The sequence below is a fragment of the Ptychodera flava genome, chromosome 21 (assembly GCF_041260155.1).
Source record: "Ptychodera flava strain L36383 chromosome 21, AS_Pfla_20210202, whole genome shotgun sequence".
NCBI classification, from domain to species: Eukaryota; Metazoa; Hemichordata; class Enteropneusta; family Ptychoderidae; genus Ptychodera; species Ptychodera flava.
This window is the reverse complement of record NC_091948.1, coordinates 22,005,295-22,021,941: the sequence shown is the minus strand read 5'-3', so window position 1 is coordinate 22,021,941 and position 16,647 is coordinate 22,005,295. Positions and strand designations below refer to the sequence as shown.

At 36.1% G+C, this 16,647-nt stretch overlaps 1 protein-coding gene and 1 long non-coding RNA gene across 2 annotated transcripts in view; one reads left to right on the top strand and one right to left on the bottom strand.

Annotated features, from left to right (window-relative positions):
* Positions 1 to 16,647, bottom strand: part of LOC139121730 (uncharacterized) — a 276,401-nt gene that overhangs the window by 234,212 nt on the left and 25,542 nt on the right. The gene's annotated exons all lie outside the window — the stretch shown is intronic.
* The window catches only part of LOC139121728 (clotting factor C-like), a 29,237-nt gene continuing 21,800 nt past the window's right edge, over positions 9,211 to 16,647 (top strand). Inside the window, exons 1-4 of the mRNA XM_070686854.1 lie at positions 9,211 to 9,365; positions 12,090 to 12,266; positions 13,071 to 13,375; positions 15,760 to 16,084. Coding sequence (XP_070542955.1) covers positions 9,299 to 9,365; positions 12,090 to 12,266; positions 13,071 to 13,375; positions 15,760 to 16,084 — 874 coding nt within the window. The 5' untranslated portion in view covers positions 9,211 to 9,298. The remainder of the gene's footprint in view (positions 9,366 to 12,089; positions 12,267 to 13,070; positions 13,376 to 15,759; positions 16,085 to 16,647) is intronic.

The following is a 16,647-nucleotide window of genomic DNA, read 5'->3' as shown; positions in this document are numbered from 1 at the left end:
CACGAAAAAAGGAGGACTAAAAGCTTGTTGACCCACGCACTCGATCATGTTTCGTTGTTTTTGTATCGAAATATCGTGCCACGCACAGGACTGTGGTAAATCTCGTCCTATTTTTCGAATAATCTCATGTTATTATCAATAACGCACGAAGTCTCCTATAAGTAGTTTATCGAGACGACCATGACTTCAAACGGCGTGCCGCGTTTCTAATCTGTTTTTCCTCTTTGTCTGTGACATGATAAATTGAAAGAACGCTTGAAAAACATAATCAACCAAGCATTTTTCTAAAAAATTTAAATGGTTCACGCTGTCACAAATATGTGTTATTAGGGTATAATTCTACATATTTGAATATTACTAATTCTAATTCTTTTCTACTGAGAAAGACATTATCAGTATGCTCGATTTCTTCATCGATAACATATTTGTTGAATTTTGATGACACATTTTTCAATAGTGTATAGGAATTTCTATGGGTACTAACTGCACTCATACGAGGCAGAATTTATCCAGAACTTAATCAAACAGAAAAAGGTATCTGTAGCTAGAACTTTCAACCCTACATTAAGATACACAGACGATGTTATTTCAATGAATAACTTTGAATTCAGTGACTATCTCGCTATGATTTATCCTCCAGAATTGGAGATCAAAGAAACTACAGAATCGGCCTCTTCAGCTTCATATATGGATATTTTCCTTGAATTTGACTCTAATGGTCACCTTTCTACTAGGCTATATGGCAAGAGAGATGATTTCAACTTTATTATCATCAATTTCCCACACCTTATCAGTAATATTTCACTCTCACCAGCTTATAGGGTATACATTTTCCAGCATATTCGGCATGCAAGAGCATGCAGTTCATGTGAGGACTTTTGTAGAGAGACAGCCATCTCTCTTATAAACTGTCAAATCAAGGTTACACCCGAGAAAGACTTGTCTCTACATTCAAACATTTTTTGACAGGTATCAAAAGCTGGTAGATAAATACCATATCTCTCTTCGACACATGATCGCTTATGGCATCAGTGACATTGGATCTTAGTTGGTGACCAATACCGATTTGATTTACAGATTGATATATGGCGGGTGCCACATGTGGGGCAGGATGCGCTTATATATTTTCGAAACAACTGACATCATTTCCTGGTCTTTTGACAGAGGTCCATATATCTTTCTTTCATGACTTTGACTTTGTTGTGTGTACCGGTGCTTTACTGTCTGTTCTGTGCCGTTTTTGTGTGTATATAACAATTGGCTATGTATTACGAATTTTGACCTTGTGTTATCGGTGGGTGATCATTACTATTTATTCGTATAACGTCTGTATAGACACAAAAATGTCAATGTGCAAACGCAGCGATATTCTCCAGGAAAGAATCGAAACACTACATTAATACGATAAACGTTGTATTTAAGAGAAAACACGAAAATATAGAACAATGTTTTTTCGAGAATAAAAGGGTTTTCATTTTACAGTAATCGTATATTTCAGATCCGTCTTCATCACCAAGATGCAGATCTCTACAGGCACCTGTGAACGGTCGTATTGTTGGACATGATTCTACTTACGATCAGTTTGTTTGGTTCAAGTGTGATGATGGCAACTACATGGATGGGTCTATGACTAGACTGTGCACCGAAGAAGGGACATGGACTGGTGTTCAACCACACTGCTATCGTGAGTAGACGATTGAAAATTTATTACGACGCAAATTCAGTTTCTTGATTATGTAAGATTATGGTCCCAACAATAAAATATCTGTATTTTTGAACAATAAAAAGATATCTAGTTTCAAGAATACAACATATGGCCCACTGACCTACGACCCTTTAACTCGAAGCACAGGGGGTTGTCTACATGTCCGTCCCCAGGGTGGGTAGGTGTTTCATTGTATCGCTAATACAGATATATTCTACCAACCTTTGGTGTTTCGGTCTTAACTTAGCACTGCCCTTGACAATCTTGCGTATACATTTTATCAACATGCTGCGTGTATTATCTGATGCATTTGAGTGCCTAATTAGCCAAAGTAATCAAGGGTAAATTACTAATCTGTGGACGTTCTCACCAGATTATCACCGGATTAAATTTGACAAAGTCAATAACGAACGCACTAGCAAGGTATACCTAAGTATAAGTAGCTCACGTGTATCGCACTTGCAAAGACAACTTAAGACTCAATAAAATTATTTTGTTTGTAGAAGAAAAGATAAAAAGAATGTTCATCACAACATAAGACAGTTAGTACATAGTGAATTAATTGACTGGTTGGTTGCCTGATTGGTCCGTTGATTGTGCATAATTTCAGGGTTTGTTGCTTGGTCGCTTGGATAGTTAGTAAGTTGGTTATTTCGTCAGCTAACTAGTCGCTAGTAGTTAGTTAGTTAGGTAGATAGTTAGTAAGTTAGTTAGTTTTTTAGTTAGTTTGTTGAAAGTCGTTCTCTGGTCGGTTACTTAGGTACTAAGTAGGTCGGCTATTTTATTAGTTAGCTAGCTACCTAGTCATCTTACAAGCTACACTGTAAAGTTAAATGTTCAAGGATACAACACCGATTACACACCTTTTTGTAACACTTTTTGAACGCGTCTAGACGCTCAGAAATTTAACAATACATGATCAGATACGTTAACCGTGAAGTTACAGGACCTATGGCGCACAATAGGATTACTGATGACGCAGCCATTGCATACACAGGGTGGGAGTTTTTGAATTCTCATAGCATCGCTTTGACTGTGTGATAAATTTGAATAATCACGATGGACACTATTCGTAACATATGCAAAGAGGGGTCAAATGGTCGCACAGGAACACGTTTTGAAACATATGAGTTCTTCAACGATAAACGGAATATTTTTCAGTTTATTTTTGACTCAAGTTTAGTCGCTCTATATTCAAAGACATCAAATTAGGATTCAATGACAATGAACGCTTGCAACATGGCAAAATTATGGGATTCTGGGACCAAATACGACACGTCCGATCAGTAGCGTAGCTTTTTTACATTTGCATAGATTTATGATAATCGGGCTTTTATAGGGGAAGTTCCTGTTTAAACACCAATATTCAATTTTTAACATACCTGTTCATATTTTGAAGAGTACGTGTTCATCAGCCATTAAATTGAACGCCATGGTGGTCAATGGCTGAACACACGTTGCATGTTGATATGCGTTCAAAATTTGAACACATTTACGCAAACAAGGGCCAGTAACACTTTTTGAACATATGAACGCTGTTGAACCAACGATGTGTTAATGGCTATGACACACTATATGCACTTGTTAAAGGCATTGTTCTGGCGTCAGATTGTCTTGCCAAATATCAAAGCTATAATGCAAGCAGTTTTTGTGAAAAATCAATTAGGCTAAAAATGCCATAAATTGTCTTTAAAATACAAATTTGCATATGTATTTCTGCATAATTTGAACAAAACTGAAAAGCGCTATCCCTAGAGACCTATATTCCTAATATTAAAGCTATCCATTAAGCAGTTTCGAAGACGATTTTTAAAGATTTATTTGACCAAAAATGACAAAAATTGCCTTTGAAACTACAAAGTTGAACATTTCATCACAAAATTGAATCTATCTAATCAGGGTAATACCTTTGGACCTTTACTTAAGGAATCAGACTTCTTTGAAGAAGAAGCGAAATATATAAAAAGTTGATGGGCGATGCCACACATCCACCTATTAAATAAGCTCCGCGTTGCTGACAACGAATCTACAAAATACATTTGATTATCCATAACAAAAGTACAGAAACTAATCAAAGTTCAGTTATTGTCCCTTTAAAGTTTAGATCTACATGAGAGATGAACTAAGGTTCGCAAGGTTGTTTCCAGACAGCTAAGTATACACTCATCTTCTTCTTTGTGTGCGATGTATGATAGTGTGTGTGCGAGCGTGAGTGCTTCACGAACTCTTCAGAGCGTGGAGAGGGCGCTGTCAGAATTGTAACAACTTTAGCTCGGTTATTGAACCAATCTTTTTGTCTGTGGCTTCTGTGCTAGGTGATTGGGTACCGTACGTTGTGAGTTCGAACCCGATTGAAACCATCGCATTCTGTACCATCCGCTTATGCAACAACTCTTCGATTTCCAGTTAAATCCAAGTTTTCACTTTATATGAAAGACAAAGTGGCCTGGACAAGGGGACACTTTTACACTGCCTGTTTTCGATACTTTTACAAAATATTGGCTTCTTTATTTTCATCAGCTGATGAAAAAGTAAAAAGGCAAACTCTTATATGCTGAAACAATGCTCGTCCACTGAGGCCACTGAAGTCAGCTGTGCAACCAACTTTCGCGGTCAGACGACAGAGTTAAAGAGAATAAAGACAAAATATAATACTGAAATCTTGGTGCAATAAACCCATGCACAATGATGGATGAAGGTCAGTTTGGGTAAAAAAGCAATTCTTGGTCTTAGGGCATTCGACGGAAGGAGCATGGAGGCACTATGCGTCTATTAGCGTTAGTCTTGCCAGGGTCTAGCTGCAAAGATTGCAGCTCATGGGCCGTGCGCAATCTCTTTCTGACCTGATGGCTGTGCAGAGCCAGTCACTGCGGGCTGGCGCTGCACAGCCAACATGTCAGAAAAGCCAGCGCGGGCTACAATAATTGCAACTAGCCAGGGTCCTTCTCAGCCTGCCATGGTACTTTTTAGCTTCATTGCCCTGCCTACGATAGTGTGTGTTCTCAGCGTGGCACTATAGGCCTACCTCCTCCCGTCCGCCACTGTATAACACCAGTAACACACAGCATCGTACGCTGGACTACTAGAGTCCTATGGTCTTGTTAGACATGCAAGTTATGCTGTGTGCAGCATCGTGAATGCTATATTTTTATGTAAATCAAATGTTGACCAACAGTATATAAACTCGTTTTGAGACAGCTTGGACTCGGATAGTTTTATATATATCCATCCTCGTTTTCGAAATAACACAGTGACTTCCAAACTTTCATATGTATATATATATATATATATATATATATATATATATATATATATATATATATATATATATATATATATATATATGAACGAGGATGGATATACATAAAACTTTCCGAGTCCAAGCTGTCTCAAAACAAGTCTGTATATAAAATTTTGCAGCTGTATTACGAAAGCGAGGCTCTATATGTATAAAATTTGTGCGACTGTATCAGAACGAATCCCATAATGTATAAAAGTTTGCAGCTGTATCATAAAGAGGCCCTATATATAAACGGTTTGCAGCTGTGTCAGAACAAGGCCCTATATATACTTTATTAATTTGCAGCAATATCAGAAGGAGGCCCTATATATATCTTAAATTTTGCAGCTGCATCAAATCGAGGCTGAATATATATGTTTTCAGCTGTATGACTCGAAAGCAAGGGCTCAATGTAAATTTTTGACCTTTATCCAAGTCGCGGCTCCATGTATGTATGTATGTATGTATGTATGTATGTATGTATGTATGTATGTATGTATGTATGTATGTATGTATGTATGTATGTATGTATGTATGTATGTATGTATGTATGTATGTATGTATGTATGTGTGTATGTATGTATGTATGTATGTATGTATGTATGTATGTATGTATGTATGTATGTATGTATGTATGTATGTATGTATGTATGTATGTATGTATGTATGTATGTATGTATGTATGTATGTATGTATGTATGTATGTATGTATGTATGTATGTATGTATGTATGTATGTATGTATGTATGTATGTTTGTATGTTTGTTTGTATGTATGTATGTATGTATGTATGTATGTATGTATGTATGTATGTATGTATGTATGTATGTATGTATGTATGTATGTATGTATGTATGTATGTATGTATGTATGTTATGTATTCTACATGTATGTATGTATGTATTCTACATGTATGAATGAATACACTACACACTTTCTTGTATCTTAATACCTACATGTTAGAGATGGGAATTTGGTGTCTTTTGCATATAGAACATTTTTTCCCGACTTACAGATGACCTTGGATGGCTTTTCACTTACTTTTATATACCTCAATATCTACAAAATCTACAGGTTTATTTTTTGTTTTATTGTGACCAGTATGGCACTCGTTTTTCTGAAATTGTAATTGACCTTGGATAACCTTGGACCTCCTGTCACTTTCTCAGCAACTACAAGGGCAACATGCTTGCATGTGTTGAATATTATCAGTTTATCACCAAAGTTTACATCACTTTAGCACCAATTTTTACACAAAATATAAGGATTACCTCGATGACCTTTGATCTTTCAGAGAAGACGTGACATGTTTCTAGAAAAAAATAAACATGATGGAGGCTACTCCAAATATAACACAGCCTCAGTATCATCTTGTCTTCCTCTTCTGATCCAATCAGCAATAGCAACCGCTCGGACCCAACAAACGCTATTTGCAGATATTATCATTGTCATCGTTACTAGTCCCATTATCATAGTTATTGTTAATTTCGACTATTACTTGACAGAGGATAGCTAGACAACAAAGGATAAAGTCACCATATTGAAAACTAAAGCTGCTTCTGGAAACTATATACGCTACATGCTTACTCTTAGAGTAGTCGAGGCAGCACTTTATTCCGTCCTGCAGCTTAAAAGTGAACATAAGAAAAATGACTCATGTAAAAAATTAATGTAAGATCGGACATATGCAACATTCAATACCTCTCCATTCCATCACCAAAAAACTTCTTAAACTGCCTCTCCTATACTGCCGTTCACTTTAAACCATCTACTTAGCTATCCTGAAGTTTAAACCATTTAATTAGCTATCCTGAAGAACTCATTGACCTTTAACATATTTTGTATTTTTCGGTAATAAGATATCCCACAATTTTACGACAACGAGATACATTGTTCCAGCTAGCCTGGTCTGTCATGATGAAGACTGATAGACATGTGTCAAAGTTGTTCATACTTTGTCTTTAATTTTATGCGTTATCTACAGTGTTTTCGTTTACTTGCAGGAAGGGTCATTAATAATGGTAATCGTTGGAACAGATTCTGAAACAAAAAACGTGTTTGTTGGTTAATACATACAGTCATTTAATTTTAATGAACTCTTATCTCTTAATAAATTAAATGGTCACTTGCTTTAATTGAGATACCTGCCAAGGAAATATTCGTTGTCTAACCGGGTGTTTATGTATTTTTCCCCCTAGCTCGATATCGGGTGATGAATGAAAGGACCGGCGTCATCCATCCTCAACCATACACGTTTCCAGCATTAGATTACGAATTTGAATGGGAAATCGTTGTAGAAATTGGATACGTCATCCATCTGGAATTCGATTACTTTCCAATCGGTGAATTTCTTTTGGGGGGAAACTGTACTGTGAGCTTGCAGTATGGACGGCAATGATAGAAATACATTGTGTGCGTTTACATTACACTGATAACAAAAGGAATATTAGATGACAATGCACTTGATTTTCAGATTTAATGAATAGGTTGCAGAGATATGGATTACCAGGTACATTAAAGGAAACTTACATGCAATGAAAACATTTAAAAATGATAAGAGATTTTGCCCTCCGTGTTGAACCCACACTGACAACGCAAGTGAATTAATCCGGCAAAACTTAATTGACTGCCATTAATATAAACTAATTATATATATATATATAATATATATATATATATATATATATATATATATATATATATATATATATATATATATATATATATATATATCGATCGATCGACGGATAGATCAATAGAGAGATAGTGTATCAAATCAACCCATAATGAAGCCATGCAATCTAATTTAAATGTATCCGTGAAGCCAGAAATAATAGATGTCCTTCTGAGCCCAATATGCGAAGATGGTGCGATGACGCACTTTCTATGTCTCATTTTGTTGAGGTTTTAAGATCATAAAAACAATCCGTCAAAATTAATTGATCAGTAGTCGTATTATGTGATGTTTTAACAAACGCCACTAATATAGACTTCTTGTCAGTCAAAGTCACGATGGCTGAACGTGCACCGAAGTTGGTATAGAGGTCCCTGAAAACCGTCTGTTCTCTTTGGACACGGGCTATAGTCAGATCCATCTCCCGAACTTGAAGCCAAGCAATCTAATCTAAATGTATCCTTAAGGTCAGAAATAATGGATTTGTTTCTCATCCAAAGTCACTCTCGAAGAGATGTGGCGACGCACTTTTTTATTTCATCTCATTTTTTTTAAGTTTTTAAGATCATAAAATCAACCTTTGAACCACTATGTAAAAACCCGGAATGTTTGAGTATGCATGTATCGATAATATTAAGGTATTATGAACCTCGAAAGTGAAAGACAAACGTTTCCTCAAACTTTCTCCAAGAAATTTAAAACTATTCTCTTTTAAAATCAAGAATAAGTATCGGGGTCACCGTGCAAATTTTGGTACCAGGGAAACTAATTACCCAATATTTACTGATATTTGTAATTCAAGATCGCCGCCATCCCTGTGTTAAGTCTATGGAGAAAAGTTCTATTTTCGAAAAACTAAAAATGTTAAACATTTCCTTGCACCAAGGGCTTTAAAATGAGCACCCACAAGTGGCGGATCAGAAAAGAATCGTTAAAGTTTGAGAGTCTGAATATCTGTCCCCGAGGCGCTTTCTACCTTAATACATCTACAAGCAAGACTGAGGGGAGAAATTAGCATTTCAGTACCTACATACATGCATGCATGACCCTACAAACGTTAAAATTTCAAATTGTTATGATAGTATTTTTCAAGCGAAAACCAAAAAGCTTTACCCAGCTAGGCTTAATGGCGAGTATATTCGAAATACAAATTTTTGGTTTCTGTCTTAAGGATTGTCGTACATTTTCTTTGAATCATCGGCTGGATCTCTGACGCAGAGCGCCAAAGGTTGTCCTCGTCTAATATTTTCCTCCCTCTCTCTCTCTCTCTCTCTCTCTCTCTCTCTCCCTCTCTCTCTCTCTCTCTCTCTCTCATATGGCCTAAAACCAACAGACCATGCAATCCTCATTACTGATGTCGTCTATGATCTTCTGTATGATTCACGAAAGAATCTGAATGTGGTTTGGCATTGTACGTCCACGTACGCGTTACTCAAATAGAGAATAATTCAAATTGGAAAATAATATTTCACTATTTCAAACTTATATTTCTACCTCACTTTTTATTTCTCTGTCATATTGAAAGCCTTTTTCTTGCTCTACTTGGCAGATTTCGGCTGGAACGCGTGTTTTTGATTATTTGTGCGGAGACAACAGTGCAAACAACTTACCAACAGCAATTCAATCATCTGGCAACGTCATGAAACTAAAGTACTCGTTAATATTGCCACGCCAAAATAACGTCATCGCCAGGTATTACATTAAGGGTACGTCTTTAAAGAGCATATATTCATCACCAATAGATCTTTTTATATGTAAACGTTAAATCTTCGCCTCACAATATGTTGCCTAATATTGACGATATTCAGGCGGCTGTTACAAACCTATGATGTCCTTTCATCTCAACACCACAGACAAAAGTGGACAAATACACGCGCGTATGTTGTTTGCAAGGCAATACAATTCTGTTATTATCCAAAAATGAATCAACTTCACTTATATATCTTCTCGAAGTGCGATTTGTCATGAAATCAACGACTTGTTTTTTCAGGCATACACTTAGAGTGCTTGTGTGATCAAATAAATATAGAATGCGACACCAACTTCCATGACGTATCATGAGTCATACTTCTGAACCATATTACGTAAACAAGTTAACCCCATTCAAAAGCAGTAAACATAATATGTAAAGTACTCTTAGTACTTTCTGTCATACCGTAAACTGCTTTCTCAACGTCTTTTATTTCTTTATATACTTATCAATAAATTAGTATCAAATACAGTTTTATCGATCCCTTTCTGATTAAAGTAATTCAGACACATGTTACTATCGTTTATAAAGTGATCCTCAAAAGGGCGACAAATGTATACTTGTGCACTTTTGTTTGACACTCTCTAGAATTTCAAACTTCGTGCATTATTGGCGATATTTAGTTAGGGGGACTATTTTATCGCAAATCACATCGCGAATCACCAGTAAAAATTGTCGATAATTAGATAAGGTCTATGTAATAGGAACCTTACAGGCCAAAGTTTCCTACTTCGTAGAGTCTAGGTAGTATGTTTTTTGTCAAACTCATCAAAGCTAGTGTGAATTCAGTTTCGTATTCTAGGAGCCTAGGGAAATAATCAAAACACACAAACTAAAATCACGACTGTGAAATAACTGCCTATAACTTACATAACTAAAGTTAATTGGTCTTTGGTGTGAAATGTGAATGCGTTTGTCAACCTTATACTCCATAAGAGGTATGGATATATACGAACACCTTCCCTCTGGGAATTTTCCTATTTTTTCAGCTACGGCACTTCACGTCTCGTCTACATTTTGTTGACAACGGAAATAGCTGTTACAGAGTCAACACAAATATTTTGTTGAAAAGCTTTGTTCCAGCAATTTCTTCATGCTCATGAAATAGAAAATGAGCCTTATTATAAAACTGATGAACTATATTACTAGATATCCCAAACACCTTCCCTTGTGCTAAATAATGTGAGCTCACTGAGGATTTTGCGAAAAGAGGCCTCTGATTATCTAGTTCATAATATTTTTTTCATTTCTCGACATCAATATAAAAACTGTTGAATAACTCAAACGATGTGAACCTACGTCCTTTAAATTTTGCAAAATCAGTTAATATGTGATAGATGGCAGATGAAATGTTGACCACGACGGTTCCTTCAACAGTACGACAGTGGTCTTGGTTGAAACCACGATTTTTATACTGCAGCATATCTATTTCCTGATTTCTTACTCTGTACCTGCCTCAGTCTCAGGCTCATCAACTGTTTTAGAAGCAGATATCACAAAATACAACATCATTTTCATGAGTGTTTAGATTGTCTTTGCATCAAACAAAATTCATTATAAGTTGATTATTATCAGGGGAGTACATGCTTGCATGCGATACTTTATATTGCTAAGGTTGCCATACTCGATATAATGCAGTGCTGTATTGTACAACATAAAGCATAAGAGCGTTCCCACAAAATTTGCAACATAATAGTCATGGTGAAGACAAAGGTTTTAAATAAAATGAATAATATGTTAACATTTGCTAGTAGCAGCAGCGTTAAAACTGAAGGTAAATTGAATGGCGTACGACTGAAGTAATTGGTGCAGTCAACACATTACATTTTACTCCACTGTAGCGATTTCCCACATTTAATCTCATCGTAAATCGTCAATTCTAATAAACTATTACTTAAGTCATTTCCATTTGCGATGGGTAGAGCTTTCAAACCTTTGTAGCAATTACGCTCAGTTCGGTATTCGAAGCGAGATCAAACAGCATTTACCATAGAGCTGTGCTTTATGGAATTTAATCTTCAATGAACGCTGGACATTTAACTAGGTTTAGGAAGGAACGTGATAAGTTAGCTGTATGACCACAAATAGGTATGCAAACTTTAGACAGTGGAACAACATGGCGGCATATGCAAGTTTTTCTGTATAAAAATTGTCACTCTTTTTCTTGTTCGATGTTGCGACATCGAAGAAGCAAAACATAATAGCAATGTAATGTTCAAGTAAATATACCTGTATTTAATTGCTCACACTTCACCCGAATATCCCGTGAACAGCGAGAAAATAATTTTAATTTAACCACCACATGCTATTTACCTCAATAACGCACCAATCAAGGAGTATAAGGAATGTAGTTCATTTATTTCTCAACCGAATAGTTTATGATTTCATCTTTTATGCTTATGCCAGCCTCAAAACCAAACGCAATTATTTTGAGGTAATCTACAAAGCAAACCATGGAGTAGTTTTCTTTCAATTTCTTCAGCCTTTTATCTGAAACAGAGCTAACTTATCGGGAGAAATCTCGATCGCACTTGTTAAGTTATTGTGAGTAGGAGACATATTTCTTAAACGCTCTGTTCCGCTTTTGTTCTTTGTAACAGTAACCTATCCCTCATAAGTTTATACAGATGTTTTCGACATTCCCTCTCGATCTCTACTTTAAGTATTTTTCCACGTACAGGTGTTGAGTGCGGTCGACCAGACGACATTGACAATGGTAACTTTACAAATGATAACTTTACATACCCAAATACAATAATTTATTCCTGCGATGCTTTCTACAAACTGCTTGGACAAAATGTTAGCATGTGCCAGGCTAATGCCAGCTGGTCCGGAACAAAGCCACATTGTGAACCAGGTAAGTAAAGCATTATTTACAATATGGCTGGTGAATATGCGTGCCAGGTACATATGTCACCGGTATCTTGATATATTGAAAGTAAAAGCAAAAATATGCAGATCGTTTTTGGTATTTCATATACGACCTTTCGATTCACGTCTCTTTTCCGAAGATCTGAAAGTAGCCAACAAATACTTAAACACTAAAATAATGTTTCCCTTACAACATCAATTTAGATTGAACATTGTTAGTTAGTTTGCATTTTGATTACGGGTTGAAGAAAAGCGAATAGCCTTTTTACGAATGCAAGTCATTTCATACCATATTAACTCTGTTGAAATGTTGCATTCAACATTAGCTTCGTGATCGAAATGTTGTTAGGTTCTTTTGGTCGAGAAATTCAATGTGACGCTACAAAATATTTGTTTCTGGTCCCCACCCTCACTACTCTATGAGTCTGCGTGACTTGTTTCTTCGAATCTTTGTTGTTGTTTTGTTTGTTGTTGTTTTTTTTGTTTTTAGTGATGTTTTGTACGTTTTGGGAGGTTTGTATGTCGAACAGAGCCCTTGCCATTGTGTTCCCATATAAACAGATATCACATCAACTAAATTGTTCATAATATCGTATTAATAAGATTAATAGACGTATGTGAAACTGAATTCCTTCACACCTCTACAATATTTCAAAAATAAGTCTTTCGATTCGTTTAACCTGAAGCCGAACCCACCTTGAGGGAAATGGCAAGGAGGTTTTCTTATAATCGATGTTTTAGCAAATCTTGAAAAGTAAGTTTTATAACATTTGACAATTTTTTTTTTCAGTCTGTGGTACACCTATCGTAACGCCAAGATCGATATCTCAATATCGCATATTCGGTGGACGTAGCGTCCTACGAGGTTCTTGGCCATGGATTGCTTTCTTGTCAGTTCACTCTCCAGCCCATGGCTTTCGAAAAGCAATCTGCGGAGGATCTCTACTGAACAAAGAATGGGTTATAACAGCAGCACACTGTGTCCTCAATCAGGAGATAAATTCTAAGACCTTTGGACACACTCTACCTCTTGCATCATTTAATGTTACTCTGGGTCTTCACAGACGTTCACGTCAGCGTGAATATGTACAATACGTAAGACTACCTTGGTGTTATTACGTTACCATTTTTTTGCAAAGCGTACGCCTGCGTGACTTAATGAAAAGTATATAAAACAGTTATCTTTTCGAAGTGTTATGTACACAATACTGTGTTAAACATTCGATTTTAAGAAACGCGGACGTTCTTGTCAAACAGTTGCAACTTCACTTAGTAAAGATGGTCCCTTTCGTGCATTTTGAAATTTCTAATCTTGCTTCCTAACATCCGTACTTAATTCAATACACTGAAGTTAAAAGAATACAACTATTCTCTGTATGTAGGGGTTATTACACGAAGTTTTGGCTACATTTTTGTCGTCCATATTTTGACGAGTTGCGCAGCAACGAATCAAAATGCGGACAAATCATGAGAATACGACGCAGCATCGACCAAACTTCATGTAATAAACCTGTATCATTCATCCATACTTTGGTTATGGCTGTTTTCATAATGACGCTCGGAAATTCGAGACAAATTGACAGAAGTTGACCTTGCTTGCCCCTCGCTGCGACTCATAAAAGGTTGGTTGCTAAGGAGCGATGGTAATCGTATCACTTGTTGATATTATTCCGCTATCGGGCCATCCCACTTCAAAGGAGTGGTTATGGCACACTTTTAGAGCGAACAATTTACACAATAAGATCTCAACAGAAATTTTCACGATTTGAAGAACGTTTATCTTCAAGTTTTGTGTAAACCCGCACTGAAAACGATAATGACCTATGAATCTCACTGTAAAAATTGGAAACATAAACGTGTCTGTGGCGAGTATTTTCAGTGTGGACGGCTTTTAATTTTTGTGGCTCATCTATGGCGATACACGATATCATTCACTACCTAGATATTTAAACTCGTTAACAGAAAACTTGTCGTATACCGGTTCTGTAATGTGCACTGTCGACCGGTACCTTAATTTTTTAACAGCGCAGCTGGAAGACGTAAAAACACCGTGTTGAACCATAGACAGTAGTGGGCCGAGGGGGAACCGTGAAAGGTGTTGGTTTCGATACGTACAAATATTCAATACTTTCGTTTGGTTATTTTTGGTAAAACTGTACTTGTACCCAAGTACAATACCCATGAACTGAATACAAACAATCATTTTTGAGCATATTTTTTTCTTTAAAATAAAAGATTTTATTCATTATCAATACATCATCAACGTGAATAACTTTACAAATTCAATTTTCTGCAAATTATAATATTTCACTTAATTAAAAATTCTGTTGTAACCTACAACTTGTATCATCCCACAGAAAAAAATTCACAGATTCTTCAAGATCCTTATTTTTCCTTATCATATTGATATAAGTTGATTCTTCTTTCAGAAATCTCCAAATGTTTTCTTGATTTACAAATCTTTCTTTATACGCACAAAATGTTGCAACCATAACAAATCTAACAGATATCCATATATTACATGTTTCCATATCAGCTTTATCTCGGTTCTATACTTAATATTCAATATTTCCATTAATTTGTTCCACATATTATTTACAATCTTACAATCAAAAAGAAAATGCTGACAGTCTTCAACGACATGGCGTAATTCTCACTGTGGGTGATGCTCTTTTTAACTTGTGTGGTATTTTGTCATATAACAGATAGTAATTAAATTGAGATATTTTTTGATAACCATGATTTTCACTTGCATTGTCCAAATAAGCTTCCAGTTATATGTAATTCCTGATCTGTTGGTCCACATCATTGGTGGATATGAAATGACAGCAGTTTTCCAATAAATTCCAGTAAAAATCTTTGCATGTGAATTTGTATACATCTCTATAATTTCCTTGGAAATTTTTTCGCATTGTTGTTTTCTCTTCGAACGAATAATGCATTCTTAGCCAACAGCATGATATTTTTTCACTCACATGGTATGACATTTTTCAGACTAAGATATTGCATTAACCACTGTTTCTTATTGTGCAATTTACTTAACACACTGTTGTTTTGATATAAACACCATCTTCGAATAAATGTGCCATATAGATGAAAGCTGACTAGACCCATTATGCTCAATTTGAGCATAATTATCAATTAAGTTTCGGAGTGTCATAGGTATTATTCGCTCAGCTGTTTTATTTTTATGTATGCCACCAAATTCCAATGTCATGCGTACGCATAGCTGTAAATAGTTTCGGTGACAGTAAAAATATAATCCGTATTTTAATATGTTAAAATACGGGTTCATATCAGTACCCTTAAAACAATAGGAGAATGGCATACAGGCGTAGCATGTATGATAAAACTATTACATTACATGCCCACTACAATATTACTCAGTTGCATTGAATAAGGTCACCTAAGTAGCATATCCTTTCAACGTCTTTATATACTATTTTATCTTGATTATTCATTTCATTTGTCTCCGACAGAGGAATGTTATAGAGGTCATCCCTTCCCCACATAACGATCTCAAGACATTGGAAGCAGATATAGCACTCTTGAAGTTGGATACTCCCGTAGTATTCACAAAGTATATACGGCCAGTCTGCCTTCCACTTAACGATGCAAACAATTGTGTAAGAGACCAAGAACATTTGGCAGTGGTCGTAGGATGGGGAAAGACCTCAAATGGAAGGTCGTCTGATGTGTTAAGAGAGACTTACGTACCGATAGTGAGTCAGCAAACATGTGTTGAAGCATATAAACGTTCTTATCAGATCACCGATGACATGTTCTGCACCGGATATCAAACAGGTAAAGTATGTTTAAGATGCAAAATATCTCTGAAATTCATTACATCGAAGATGTACTTTCTTTTCTAAAGGACCCTGAAATCATCAATTGATTTGTTTGCCGACTGCCATAGATGCGTTGAAACTGTTTTTGAACCCCAGGGAAGGGGGTTTACATCGCCGCATGATGTCATTATTTTGCAGGGATCAGTGAGTTTGATAATGTATGATCAACCTATGCACCATGCCAAAAAGTGATTTAAGGTAGCTACATCCAAAAGAGACACTTTGATATTTTTTTCAGTTTAAAAGTCCTAAACCCTATACAGTATATATTTTCTTAAATCCCTAATATTAAGAAATCCGGCCGTTCACAGTACGCAGTCATTAATTGCACAATATTCACGAAAATCGGCTTTTCTTCCCTTTAACGAGCACGCTGTCCCTAATGCTACTATAGCAATGGAAGACACAAGCGACCTAATAGCCGATGGAGCTCCACTGTTTTTTGTAGAGAATAACTATGTGTGACACGTGTTGATGAAGTAGGCGGATAACTTTGATAGCTTATTTCAGAATTGCCTG